At 41.4% G+C, this 14,989-nt stretch overlaps 1 protein-coding gene across 1 annotated transcript in view; it reads left to right on the forward strand.

Annotated features, from left to right (window-relative positions):
- The window catches only part of RLF (RLF zinc finger), a 53,663-nt gene that overhangs the window by 14,026 nt on the left and 24,648 nt on the right, over nucleotides 1-14,989 (forward strand). Inside the window, exon 4 of the mRNA XM_086479329.1 lies at nucleotides 10,152-10,284. Coding sequence (XP_086335455.1) covers nucleotides 10,152-10,284 — 133 coding nt within the window. The remainder of the gene's footprint in view (nucleotides 1-10,151; nucleotides 10,285-14,989) is intronic.

Raw genomic sequence — 14,989 nt, forward strand, 5'->3', positions numbered from 1 at the left:
TAGCCATGGTGTTGCAGAGGCTAGGTCCTGTGCTCCCAACCCATTAATTTGTGGGGATGCCACAAAGAAGAGTGTCAGCCACAGGTTAATCTTTTATGTTAGGGCTGATGGAAGAAGTTGAAACTCACTGTTTCCAAGGTAACTCTTAAATTCACTAATCCAGTCATCATTGTGTAAGAGGAGTGAATCATAGAATCATAGAATACCAGGTTGGAAGGGACCTCAAGGATCATCTGGTCCAACCTTTCTTGGCAAAAGTACGGTCTAGGCAAGATGGCCCAGCACCCCGTCCAGCCAAATCTTGAAAGTTTCCGCTGTTGGGGAATCCACATCTTCCCTGGGGAGATTATTACAATGGGTGGTTGTTCTCATTGTGAAAAATTGTCCTCTTGTGTCCAATTGGATTCTCACCAGGAGTAGTTTATACTCATTACCCCTCATCTCTTCCATATGATTCCTTGTAAAAAAGGAGTCTCCATCTTCTTTGTAGCCACCCTTTAAATACTGGAACATGGTGATAAGGTCTCTTTTAAGCCATATGAGTGTATCGTGCACGAAAAGGCATATAGGTTTGCAACTGAGATAGCCTAGACCTGAAACAAGATGTTCTCTCCTATTCAGAGGATGAGGGGGCATGTACGGGCTTTTTCCCATTATAGCAGAGGTAAAAGCAGCTGTAAAAATTACTAGCTTTTAACTGGGGGGATCTGCAAGGAGAATTCTTGTTACCAAGGAGAATAATTTCTGTGTTGTAACAAGTATGTGTGTTTCTAAGTTTCTGAAGCAAGTCATCGAGCTTTGATACTTCTGTCACTAGAGAGCAGGTCTTTAGTCAGATGAGGTGACTGTTCAGGCTCAATATGTTAGAAGGAAACTGTTAAATTCCAGGGGTAGAAGGGTGACACAAGCCCAGACCTCGCATGTCCACTTTTAGAACTTAGGGAAAGGTCAAGATGTCCTGCTGCCAGGTGTAGTAATATACTTGGCTTTTGTATTGACTTTTTGAAACTGTGGCTTCCAAGTTTAGCACTCCTCTAATGTTCCCCATAGTTCAGATGCTAAAAGATTTGGGCAAAGCTATTAAACACAGTAGTACTGTGAAACCTTGCTAAAAAGGTTTGTGGACTTCTACAAACAGGTGCTTCTAATGAGATTTTTGAAGTAGCACACATGCAGAGGTTGAGATTTTGAAGTAGCACTCTTGCAGAAATACAAGAATGAGAACATTTGTACCCTGCACTGGAATACAGTAGGAACCCCCTTATCAGAGAAGAGTAGCAGAGCAGGAGTATGCAGTGACAGAGAGGGCAATATAGACCTTTAGACATGAATCACTCGTAGGCTCTCGTGTGAGGACTTGTAGGTTTAATGCCTGTGACCATGTTAATGTGCCAATCTCCAGGCAAATCCAGTAGCAAAGCACCACGTAATTATATATTAGCACATGCCCCAGATTAACAGATGTGAATTTGCTTATTCCTTTCCTAACAAAAGGGGTGGGTGTGGCTGGTGAGGAATATAACTCTAAATGTAACTGGTGGTTGCAGCAAATGTGGGACAGAGGTATTTTTCAGATTTGCCTGCAGTAATTGTTGCTCTATAATGATCTGCGCAGGTAGTGAGAGTCAGTGAAACTTCAAATAAATTTTCATCCCAGGAATGAAAAAGGTAAGGGCTTGCATTTCAAAGTAGCAAGGTGTAGGGACTGTCCTAAAGCTGAAAATGGAATGTCACTTATGTCCAGGTACAAAATGCTCTCAAAAGCTATATCTGATGTCTGAACCTGTTGTTCTTTCATCCTAAATAGCAGTAGTTATGCCCTGCAGTCCCCCATGAGTCCACTTTTCCTCATCTCTAAGCAAGACCAGAGGCAGCCTGTGTGAAATTAAAACAAGATGTGAGGTGGTATGGCAGAAGTCTCAGCATGGATTTTATACAGTGGCAGCAGGCAAAGGGATGTGGACACAAGTGGGGAAATACTGTAAAATAGGAGTGAAAGGATTGGGGCAGAATTACAGCAGGGCCCTTGATGCAGGTGAACTCAGTGGAGAGGTACTGTGAGGATGGATGTAATCTGGCCAGTTGAGGAACATAAAACAGTGCATTCAAAGGTGGCTTTAGTGAGAGTAGAGATGTGTTGTCATGGATGTTGAATGTGGATTGCAGAACAAGGTTCCCTTCAAGCCTTACAAAAAAGCATGAATGCTTTCTTTAGAGAAGTTGTGTATTGAGGGTGAGCATAAAATTAAAACTTTTTTAACACTGTAGTAGTTGATCACTTTAAATTGCCAGGACTGAAAAATCCTCATATCTTTGGTAAGCTTTTTTTGGATTTTCTCTTTTAAGTTTGTCCATCAGCTTTTACTGTATTATACTTTCCTGACTTCATCTAGGGTGAAATGCTTTGTGTCGCTCTGTTGAGGACGTGCTTATGGTGTTGCCCTAACTTCTCCTGGGTAAACTGGCTGCTCATGGCTTGGACAGGCATACTTTTCACTGGGTAAACTGGCTGGGTGACTGGGCTCCTAGAGCTGTGGTGAATGAAGTTCAATCCAGTTGGTGGCTGGTCACTAGCGGTGTTCACCAGGGCTCAGTATTGAGGCCAGTTCTGTTTAATATCTTTGTCAATGATCTGGATGAGGGGATTGAGTACACCTTCGGAAAGTTTGCAGATGACACTAAATTGGGTGGGAGCGTTGATCCACTCGAGGGTAGGAGGGCTCTTCAGAGGGACCTGGACAGGCTGGATGGATGGGCCGAGGCCAACTGTAGGAGATTCAATAAGGCAAGTCTTACGAGGAGCGGCTGAGGGAACTGGGGATGTTCAGCCTGGAGAAGAGGAGGCTGAGGGGAGACCTCATCGCTCTCTAGAACTGCCTGAAAGGACGTTGTAGTGAGGTGGGGGTCGATCTTTCTGCCAAGTAACAAGCAATAGGACAAGAGGAGATGGCCTCAAGTTGCACCAGGGGAGGTTTAGGTTGGACATTAGGAAAAATTTCTTCACCGAAAGGGTTGTCAAGCATGGGAACAGGTTGTCCAGGGAAGTGGTGGAGTCACCATCCGTGGAGGTGTTAAAAGATGCGTAGGTGCGGTGCTTGGAGACATGGTTTAATGGTGCACTTGGCAGTGCTGTATTAACAGTTGGACTTAATAGTCCTAAGGGTGTTTTCCAACCTAAACAATTCTATGATATACTTAAATTTTGTATTAGATTTCTTCAAAGATTTTGCAAGTATTTGTAGTAGATTTTTGAAAATATTTCCATTAATATTAGCCTCCTATTCCTCAGTAGGTCCAATAAGGAAAGGTTCAGCTAAGCATCTAGAATACAGGTGGAGTGTATTGTCAGTAGCTGGTTACTTAAGCTACAAACGTTAGTGAATTTTGTATTTGGTATTTCAGTATTGATGCTCTGAATCTCAAACACAGTGCTGACTCGGCAAATCAGTTGACTTGTGTAATAGGTCCGTTGTTTCTCACCTTCTAAAGTTCTTCTTTCAGCCCTTAATGCGAAGGTTCTGAAATGTGAATGATCCTTATAGCTGAACTGGGCTCTGTCAGCTCTGTGCTGCGTCTTGAAGCCCTCAGATTAGGGAAGAATTGCTGTTCAGGAAAACAGTTTGCATTGGCTGTCTGGATCATAGAATGTCATAATCTGAGGGACAGCAGGCTTTTCAGTCGTAGTACCTCACCCTTGCCAAGTTGTATGATTTTTGTAGTTGTTGTCAGCTACGTCATTCTGGTGAGCAGCAGATAAATGGTCTATTCTTGTCGTTCTCTGAGGCAGTGGCTGCTGGCTCCTCAGAGCATGCCACTCAGTAGCAGAGGGACTTGGGATAAGTATCACTAAGAGGCCACGTATCTCAGGTACTGTAATGTGCCATTACAAAATCTGCTTGTATGGTCTTTGGCACATGTTGGTTGGCGATTGCTTGCTGGAGCCAGGACGGTTATAACTCTGTCCTGTCATAGAGAGGGTGAGTTCGTACAACCAGGAGTTGGTGTTTCCCTTGCTTTGCCTTTAAGAACTCTGCAGAGCTTAAAATCCTGTTTGTGGTTCAATCTTCTTCACTTACAGATATCTTGAAGTCGCTGAAAGGGATGTTTGGGTGACTGCTGTATGTGATATGTGCTGAGAGCTCTCTGTGGCTTCCTAAGGCTATGCTTCTTGCAGTGCATTTGTAAAACACCAATAATTTAAGAGGTGATTCTTTGTCTCATGTTTGTTAACCTATTTCTCAACAGTAAGAGCTGGCAATGTCTGAGTTCTATGCTTTTGTTCAAACGATGACAGGAAGTGGCATAAATTCTCAAGACTTGTAGTAAAATTGGTAATTTTTTATTGATTATTAATGCTTTGTTGAAGTTTGTTGTGAAGAATTTGACAACATAAACGATACCCTCAAAGGAAATAGAGGTTGATTACCAAAGGTCTTCTGATTCTACTGTTGTTTCTCTTCAAGAAAACATCCTGTTTAAAAGATGTTTGTGTCCTTTCTCCTCTTACAAGTCATAACTGTCAGGAATGTGCCACTTCTTGCGTTTATTTGATACAGACTGATTGGAAGGGCTTTGCTGGTCAGTTCCACCTCTTTTCAAAGTATAACACATGCTGAATGCCTTCGCAGAGCACTGTAGCTCAGTAAAGCTCATTGGGTTCAGTCTTCCAGGTGAAATTCAAAGTCATTGGCTGTTAAATGCTGATGTGTTTTTTGATTTAGTCTTTGAGCTGATCTATGACCTGATGTACACTTGAGACTGACACAGGTTAAAGCTGTAATGTTAGTATATGGGAGAGGAATGCACAATGGATGCTCTGGCAACCTATTGTATTGAAAAGACTTCATGCATGGTGCTGTGCAGTTGAGAGAAGTCAAAAGTAGGGGTTGTCAAAATGAGCTTCTATTTATTTTGTGAGTAAGATACAGTATCACTTCTACCTGCACACCTGTAATTATTTTCTTAATCACCCAAGTCTGAGGAAAAAATTGTATGCTTAGACTTCCTATGTGATCATAACTGCCAATTACAGAAACTCTGGACTGTGGTTGCATACTTCCTAGATGTAAATCTAGATCAATTTGTTGTTTTCCGCTGACATTTTTAAAGCTGTCCTGAGGCTTAAGCATCTTTTAGCAGCAGTACTGACTTAAGCATTCTGTGTCGTTCACCTGCCTGATTCTACTGGCATGCCTTTTAATTGTGTGTAAAGTGGGGAATGGATCATGCTTTAATTTTTAAAAAGAAAACAACCCCCAGTCCTCCCCTGAGGCTTTCTGCTGAATTTGGTTTCCCAGTCCAGCTTTTACAGGAAGGAAAGACTTGAGAGGAGGAACAGCTGTGTGAGTGTAAGGATTGCTTAAGTGTTGTTTTCAAATGCTTAAATACAGCCTGAAACCTCTGTGTGTTGTAGGTCGTGAGTAGTCTCTCAATGCTGTTAAGAGCAGTTTGAGCTCTGGTTAAGTCACTTGCATCTTCAGGGTGCAGCTGTGACACTCCAAAATGTTTTTGCTTTGACTTTGCCAGTAACGTTGTCAGGCTCGAGGCCAGAAATCAGTCTTTGAAGCATCATATTTGGCTGTCTTTGCATCTGCAAAGTAGCAGCAACTCTTCTGATACCAACAACTGATTTTGAGGCGGTCTTACCAATAGCTCACTTGCTAGTTTTACTTTCTTTATTTTTAGAAGTAGCTTAGTCTTCAGTAATGTATTTTAGTTAGCAAATGTGGTAGGAGCTAAGAGTTGGAACACAGTTACAGCAGTTACCTAAAAATAAAATTGACTTTGGGGCAATATTTACAGAAAATCTTGGGTATTGCTAAGGAAGATGAGGTGGTTAAAGCTATCAAAACTGCTAAATGAGTGCATTCAGCTATGAGAGTTTTAACTTCGGTGCTCCTTAGAAAGTGAAAGTCTGCTCTGTAGTTCAGTGTTTAGAAAAAAGTGCTAATGTGTGGGGTTTTTACTCACTTCTGATGTTAGTCTGGTTTTGTTCTTGCAGTCAGAGAACTAGCGTGACTGCCACTTAAGTGTGCTTTCAGTATGTCTAGTAAGTGCATTGAATACGTAGCCCTCTGAAGGTGTCTATTGGGGAAGAGTCATGACTTAGCTGGAGCAGGAAGGTAGCTCAAGTGATCTGATCCAGCTCTCCATTCAGAGTAAGGGCTATCTTGAATCAGGTCGCTTGGGGTCCTGCCCCACTGAGTTTTATATGTCTCTAAGAATGGTGACTGCACAAACTGGGTGGTCCTTTCAAAGTGAAGGTGTTTGAACATTGATACGCTTTCCACACACACACTTTACAGAATTTCCCTTTCTGCGGCTTGTCTCTTGACTTGCTCACTAGATAGAAGAGTCCAGCTCCCACTACCTACTGGGGAGTATAGCGAAGACAGCTTTAGAGTTTCCCTCTTCCTAAGATTGTATAGGCCCTCTAATGGCCTTTGCTAGACTTGCTCCCCTATGGCAAATGAATTGTACAGCCACGGTGACACTTGGGATTGTGCCAGGTGCAGCACTTTGCATTTACCTGTGTTGAACTTCAGTGAGTCCCTGTCAGTGGTGTTGTGTGGCCTGTTGAATGTCCTTCTGAATAGCAGCCCTGCCCTCCAGTGTCAGCTGCTCTTCAAGTTCTGGATGAGCTGTGGACTGGCAGAGAATGTGCTTTGTCTCATTATTCAGACAATTAATAAAGATGTTAGAAGTATCAGCTCAATGTTGGCCCCTGAGAAGTGCTACTAGGAGACAGCTGCCAATTAGTTTTTGTACAACTGGTCACAAGCCTTCCAAGCCTGGCAGTTGAGCTCATTTTTCCACCTGCGTTATTGTCCACTTCTCCGTATTTTAACAATTTGGTTTTAAAGACACTGAGAGACTCACGGAAGCCTTGCTAAGTCTGACCACTCAAATGTCATCTGTAGACTGTTACCTCATCACAGAAGGCAGTCAGGTTGATAAAATGTGACTTGTACTTGGCAATTCCTGGCTGTCCCCAGTCACTTTTTTCTTCAGATGCTTGACTGTGGTTTCCAGGAGTATTTGGCCCGTACTCTTTCTGGGAACAGGTTATGCTGACTAGCCTGTAGTTCCCTAGGGTCTCCTCCCCTTGGTTCTGAAAATGGGCATGGTGGTTTCTTCGAGTCACCAGGAACCTTCCCCCAGTTGACTGTGACTTTTCAAAGCTAGTGTAGGTCTCGCAGTGACATCCAATGATCTCCGTTGACAGCCTTGGCTTCTGTTTGGTACCATGGATGCTTACGTGATTGTCTTAACATCTCATCTGTTGTGCCGCTTCATCCCCCTTCCCTGCGCCCAACTCTGCCAGTAGTCATAGGAACCAGGGAGGCCAGTGTGCAGACCTTAACGGTAAAACCTGAGGCAAAGTCACTGAGTACCTTTGCCTTTTCAGTGTCCTCTGTTACTTGATGCCCTGTTGAGCTGTTCTCGTACTTTCCTTTGCCTTCCTTTTGCTTTCAGTCTTTTATTTTCCTCAGCAAAGTGAAGAACACCAGGTGGATGCTTGTGTCCTTCAGCTTGGCCCTCAGAGCCTTGTATTTACTCTGGATGTGCAGTGAGATTGGTGTCCAGGTGCATGAGCAGCAAGTGGTGATAGTCTGAGGACAAATCTTGCAGCTTCTCTGCAATATCCCAGGTCCACGTCCCTGTCAAGCACCAAACCTTGTGAGACAAGTCTGATTAGCAGCTGAAGGTGGCAAATGCTTAGGCAGGGTTTTAATAGTGAAACTGACAACTTGCTTTGTTTCCTTCCTCCTTTCCCATCTTGCCTATTTACATTAAAGACTGGTTATAGCTGGAAATCCTGTTTATTTAAAGATTAGTTTGGACATCATGTTACTTGAATGTCATGACTAGTATAGGAAGATTAGCCTAGCTGTGGAGTACAGTAATACAAGCTTCTGGAATCAGGAATGCATTTTGTGCTGTCTTATCAGCTTATGTGGAAACATGCAAAATATGCTTTACGTTTCCTTGACTTCCCTGTGCTTCTTGTGACAACAAGATATCCTACAGATACTTAACACCTGTGTCACAGACCACCACACAGTGTTCTTGCTCATCCTCTGCACAATTCAGTGTGTCGCTAGATGAGCAAGCAGGAAGGTGGTTGCTGTAATGAGCTCTGTAGGAGTACATGCATCCTTTTGGGGTCCCCTTTTGATTGTTGGAATCTTCACTTGCTGGGAGTGATTTCCTTCTAAACTTGCCCGTGCTCTCAATTTAGTGAAAGGATGCCCCAAAGTGACTGGATGCACAGACTCCTTGAAGAGCCGTTTACACTTAGTTTTGTATTCTAGAGACTGACAGACTATCCAGGGGATGAATAGATCCGTATAAACTTGCCACTGGACACAGACTTCAGCGATGAAGTAATACTTGAGTTTATTCCATATAGTACACAAGTATGCTATGGTATATTTGGAGCAGATACATGTGACTGGGGAGTGAAGAGAGAAGAACCCTGTATTAGCTACACTGAGCTTTAATCTGGGATTTATTAAGTAGCATGTCTAATAGTATGGTTTCACAGTTACCCGGCAGGAGTCCTTTAGGAAACTTCTGAGACTATTACTTATGACAGCTGTGGATCAATGTAAAAGAAACCTTCACTGCAAGGATGTAAGTAATTTTCTCCTCGTGAATCTTTTGCTGGGAGTAAAGCTTCACTCCTTAGTGGGTAGGTGCTTCACCCAAGAGTTAAATCTAAATTCTCCTGTGCAGAGATTTATGGAGTGCAGTTTGCTGCAGTGCTAGAAAGGAAATATAGTTGTAGCAAAACATCAAAGTTGGTCTGAAATTAGCATCTGATATCTGTTATTGAACGTCAATATCTAATTTATTAAAGGGCATCTGATCATTAAACGCAAAGATGCTTTTTACTGTGAATGGTTAATGGGGAAATCTTGAGTATTTTCTTAGCAGATTCACTTGGTTATAGAAGGTAACTCAGGAATTGAAAAACATGCCTTGTGTGTTGGAATGTGGAATGCAGTTTGTTGCTGTCTTTTGACAGCCCGTGATACGAGGCTCTTTGGTCACGCTGGTATTCCCAGTGGTCATAGCATTAGCTCTAATTCTGTTAATTCAGAACATGAAATTGATTCTGGTGTATATAGAGAGGATACAACAGAGGCTATTGAAAGCAAGCCTGATAATAATAGTAAAATAGTAATATTATTTTAATACTATTTCTATTCTATTATGTTAATTATAGGGGACATTGTAGTGTATCAGACTAATTCTTAAACTTGAGATGTGTTATGACTGATGTGAGAAGCATTTTTACTGAACGTGTAGCCACAGATTGCCTACAGTTAGTTGGCTTCAATTTGTCAGCGTTAGGAAATTCTGCATGATGATCTTTTAGGTTTTTTTCAGTGCAAGTCACCCTAGATTGGTTTTCCTGCTAGGGACATTAAGTTCAGGAGTCTGTTTCCAGTTGCTTTTTCTTCTGTGTTAGACTCTAGACTTCTTTCCATATGTAACATCTCTTTTTTTTTCCTTCCCTCCTTCACTCCTCAGATTTCCAGAATTACAAGTGCTAAGCCCTTGATCCCTGCAGGTATTGTGCCCTGTATACAGGTTTGGTGGATGAACTTCAGCTGGAGACCTGTTCAGTGTGGAGGGTCTCTGGTTCGGCCTTCACAGCATCAAAACTCTCAGGATTGGAAATCCCCAGATCTTAGACTAAATGCACTGGACATGGATTAGTTTCTGAGGAAATGATGTATCTGTATCCCCTAGAAGGATGTTTTCGTCCTAGTAAAGCAAATTACTGATGGTCCAGTTTGGTCTAGATTGTGAGTGTTACACAGCGGAGACTGCTCTATGTACTGTGCTCGGCTTTTACAGAGCACAGTTGAACTGTTGCGACTGCAGAATAAGCTTTTGAGTTAAGCCATTTCAGTTAACTTACAGTACTTTGAAACTGGGAAGTTTTGCTGTAGGATTAGAGAAGTGAAAGGACATTGTACTGTTAAAATCCCAATGCAAACATGTCAAAACAGTAATGGCGTAGAAGAGTGGTGTGAAACTATTAGAATACAGTCAAATATTAGGACAGATAATGTAAAATTACATGGATTTGATTGTTAGCAAAGACTTTTAATGACTACTTTATTTTAATTTTGTAGGATTCACATGATGCTTTACTGGAATTTGGGAATAACAACCTCCAAATATTGGTGGATATCACAAGGGAAGGAGTATGGAAAAATCCAGTTCTTCTTAAAATTCTATCCCAGCAACCAGTAGAAACTGAGGAAGGTAAGAATGTGATTTCAGAGATGGTATGTGGCTATTAACAAATTACTTGTTGCAGTTTTGGTAGGGAAGCAGTGATTTGAAGTCACAAGGGAGTTATTTGAAATTGTGTTGTGCAGTAGTCTTCGTATGTTGCTAAACCACATTTATGATGAAACTGTCTCACTGGCACTCTGAATGATGTGTCCTTGCTAACGCATCTCTGCTTGGACTATACTGTCCATCAGTTTGAATATTTTGAAACTCCGTTTTTAAAACTAATTATTTCTTTTTCCATCATAAAAAGAAAGCTTGCTCCCTGAGGTGGCTTGTTCTTCATAACTCTGTGCTTTTAAATGTTTTCCTGAATGCTTCACGGGGAGGAATTGTGTATGTCCCCACCTTTCAGAGGCGTATAAGATGCATGTGGAGGGGTGACATGAGTGTGGAGGTTTTCTTTTATTAAGCTCTGGGCTGGGAAGCTCATTGTTTTTAGGCTATGGAAATAAGACCTTGAATCAGAAAACGTTGAGAGGTGAGGGAAAAGGAGGTTTTTGTGTCATTTTATATAGTTTTTGAATGTCTTTAAACTCTCTTTTACTCAGTGAAATTTTTTCATATTAGTGGTATTGTTAAGTACTTGCACGTATTTCTTTTAGCTGTTCCTTTAACAGTACACAGGACTGCAGTTTGCCTCAGTGGTAATCTAAAGTTAAAAATAATATAGAGGGGAAGAACAGCTTAAAATATTTCCTTAAAAATGAAAGGAGCACAAAAAGGGATTTTAAGTCAAGTTTTGTTCCATAGCAGAATCCTTCTTTCTGGCTTTGTGTAGTAGCCTCTCTTTGAGTTGTGTTAAGCTAGTACTTTTTAATAAATAAATGAGAAACACATTAAGGTTATTGGAGGATATGTTGCTTCCCTGTGCTAGAAGGCATTAAGAAAAAGCAGCCAAGGCTGGACCGCAGTCTTTGCTAGCCTTCGCTTCAGGTATTCAGTAGCATGGCAGAATCATTGGAACTCCAAACAGTATTTAATCCCATCTCAAATGTGTCTTGAAAAGAGTTACATTCCATACTGATGTCCTGTCTTAGTGTCTTTCATTTATAGTATTATTAGGCCATCCACTTGCACAGGAGCTGCTCTTAGTGTGTGTCTACTCAAAAGGACTTGTATTTCAAAACTGGTCCATTCGATATTATTGCAAGCCTTCAGCTATTGAAGAGTCCTTTACTTGGAGACTGGTATGCCAGTAAGGGCGAAGGTTAGCTGGCTTTGCAAACTTGCTTCACCTGTGGCAAGCCAAGAGCTGTTCTGGAGGACTGGTGTGAATTCCAGCAGGAGCAGTTTCCTCATATGTATCTGTGTGGACTCTGTGGTAGGTTAATCTGGTTCTTACACATGTGACTGGTTTTTGTCAATGGCTATATTACTAAATGCTGCTACACTTCTTCATTCCTGTGCAGGAGGACCTTGACATGGTTCAGAGTACCTCTTGATTTCAGCAGCAATAGGATAGAACTAGTTTGTTCAGTGCTTTGGCTTTTAATTTGGGTTGAAGCTTCTGCTGACAAACTGATTGACTGACACACCTCTGACTACGTTGAATTGGGCTGAGTGTAGGTTTCCATTTCTGAGGTCACTTAGCAACCTTGAAACTATTGAATTTTTAGTGTTCTTTATGTGATACATATTTGTTTGGCTGCCTCTGAATACATGCCCAGAAGAGTTGTCCTCACTGGTGTTTCTTTCATGTGATGCAAGCAGAGGCAACAGGACATTCATTGGAGCTCTTCTGCAAATTTTGTGACTGCACATGTACATTCTCATACAGTCTGGAGTACTCCGCAGGCATGCTTAAGCAGTCTGAATGTGACTTCTGAATTCCTTGTTAGGCCAGTCTGTCAGAGGAAGCTTTCTGCAGTACATCATAAGGTAAAGAGTTAGACGTTTTAAATAAAGGGCGGTTCTAAGAAGCCAAATACCTGCCTAAAATGGCGCTTCTTACCGAGTGCCTTGCGTTTGTGGCAATCTTGGAAACCTTGGTTTGGTTTGGTTTAGTTTTTTGATTGCTTTCAGGGTATCAAATAGATACCTTGATACAAAGATAAACTGAGAAAAGTGTCATTCTTGTGGCCTGTTGACATGAAACATGGCTGCTTAGAAATATCTAAAAGATCTTTCTACGAGCTTTCCAAGTTATCTGTATGTGTCGTCTTAGCACCCAAGTGAGATGTATTAGATATTGATTGGGTGCTTGCAGCTGGCAGTGCAGGGAACAGTAAGTAGTAGTAGAGCTCGTGTGGTGTCTGTCGACATGTAGAAAGTCAGTGAGAGCACCATGTGAGAGTGCTCTCCTGTCCCTGCTGTTCTGGTTTGGAGCAAATACTGTGAAAATGGTAGAGCAAAGTAGTAGCATTATTAGTAATGGGAATGTGAAAATAACGAGAGGGGGAATGGGGGTATCTTATAGCTATAAATACTATAAAGTTCAATAGTTAAGTAATTCTGTGCCCTTACAGAGGATGGAGGGGGTTTCATTTGGATGGTTTTGTTCTTGTCAGCCTCTTGGAAAACTAAGAGCACGTTGAACAGATATTGGAGATCTGCTCGGGATTGTGGGAGAGAATGTAAGGCTGGGAAAGACAATATAGGTCATAGGATTCAGTCTCCTGTAATTGTTGCCAAAGAAATCAAAAGAATGCATAATGTGAGTCACTGTATAAAATTCTAAAATGTTACAGGGAGAAGGAGATTTAGGGCATATGTAAAGTTTACCCTTTTCTGAGAAGGCAAGATGAATGTGCCAGATTCATATACCCTACACTCTGGTTCAAGGCAAAATGGAAACTTAAAGAAATCCTGCTCTCTATGCCAATAAATTATGGTGTGGAAAATCTTTTGACTCCTAAATTGTTCTGCTAATGTAACTGGTTTGTCTTCTTGATGTCATCAGACAAGTGTAATGCAGTGGCTACAGAAGTTACTGCTGAAATACAGACTGGTCCATGAAGCTGTATCGTACCATATGCTATGATTAGTAAAATAGTGCTGGTCGTGTTTTACTTCCATTTCTTTGTTCAGTCCCTTCTTTTCTCTGTGCCAGGTAGTCAGATGCTGCTGTAATATTGTTTGGCTTGCAGAAAGACTCTCTGGCTAGCTGGAATTACTGCTTTGGCCTTATGTAGGACGTGGTTGGAGCTGGAATTAAGCAACTATCTCTAGATGTCTACTGGATTAACTTAATCCTTTTTTACCTTCAGGGTCATATCAAGTAAATGCTTGTAGCTGTAATAGGAGATCGTAAGTCACTGATTAGTTACCAGGTTTGTCTGTCGTCTTTTACTTGTGTCACTACTTTGATCTGTGTGATGTTCTTTTCTGACTACCAGCTCTCATTTGATAGAAATAGCAGGAATCAAAATGCACTTTCTACAGGTTAAAGCAGGGATGAGAGTTCTGCTGTTAGGCGTGTTGAGTAAGGGCTGCAGAAAGAGCTCTAGCACAATGGTTTTTCAGTTGTTTTAGTCAAACTGCCATTTTATCCTTCAATACAACAACAGTTTCACAGAGTATCTTCTGAGGTGTAAATGGATGCTATTTCAGTCATCTAAAACTTAGTTACTTTGAATAGCTTGTATTTAATGCTTTTTGGCTTTTTGTGGTGTGTGTCTGAAAAGCATTCTCAGTTTTTGCTGTTGGGGGCCACAGGTAAGAGAGCAGCTCAGTGTGCCCAGCTGGAACTTTTTGTGAACTGGTAGTTCGTGTTAATGATCACCACAGGTGATTACTTGAATCAAAGATCTTGAAAATGTGGTATGTTCTTGTCTCTCTTGATTAGAGTTCTTAATTTTTATTTATTCTTTTAATGCACTGGCCCTGAAGAGGAACTGACATCAACTGTAAATACGGCTTACCAAATTTGTTCCAGAAAAAGTTTCATAGCAGCTTGGGTTCTGTCCACTGCTTCTGTGGCTGTTAATAAATGAATGCCATATGTCTAGGGTGGTTGTTGCTGTTTTGAGCATGAGTATTTGCTTGACGAAAGGGCTGCAAGAACATCCATTGCTGCTTATGCCTTTTAGATGACTACGGGCATCCCAAAGTGAACATAATAGATGCTGTTCAGCAGTCTTGACCTCTGACATTCTTCTGTGCCTAAGGAAGCTAGCTTTAATACTCTTACTTCAAGATTTTTTTTAATTTTTTTTTTTCTTGCTTAACAAATAGTATCATTCAGGAAGAACAGAGAGGTTAGGGTAAGCTTGTTGCTGCATGAAGCAGGTGAATACCAGCATCTTGGTATATCTCTGACATGAGATGATTTGTAAGAAAGCTGGGAGAACTCTCCACCATACTGCTATTGTAAAATATACAGACCTCAATGTTGTTCGTGCATACTTCAAGTACTTTACTGCACTTCAGCAAATTGTTGTCCTGTTCCAGAGGTACTTTCAGTGGAAATGCTCACCCAAGATGCTGTTTCTCTTGGACGTTTCTCATAGTGACTGCAGAGTCTTTTTATATCTTAGTCCCACCCACGCTTTATAAAGGCTGTATTCACAATATTGTTGTATAACTTGAATTCATCTTACACTGCAAGTGTTTTGGGTGAGAGGGGAATCTTTTATTCTTAGTTTTTGGTCCTGGTATAAGAGAGCCCTTTAGATACATGTGAAGTGTGAAAACTGCACTGACCTTATACTACACTACAGTGTTTGGAGGAGGT

Source organism: Leptosomus discolor, chromosome Z (genome assembly GCF_034619465.1).
Source record: "Leptosomus discolor isolate bLepDis1 chromosome Z, bLepDis1.hap2, whole genome shotgun sequence".
NCBI lineage: Eukaryota > Metazoa > Chordata > Aves > Leptosomiformes > Leptosomidae > Leptosomus > Leptosomus discolor.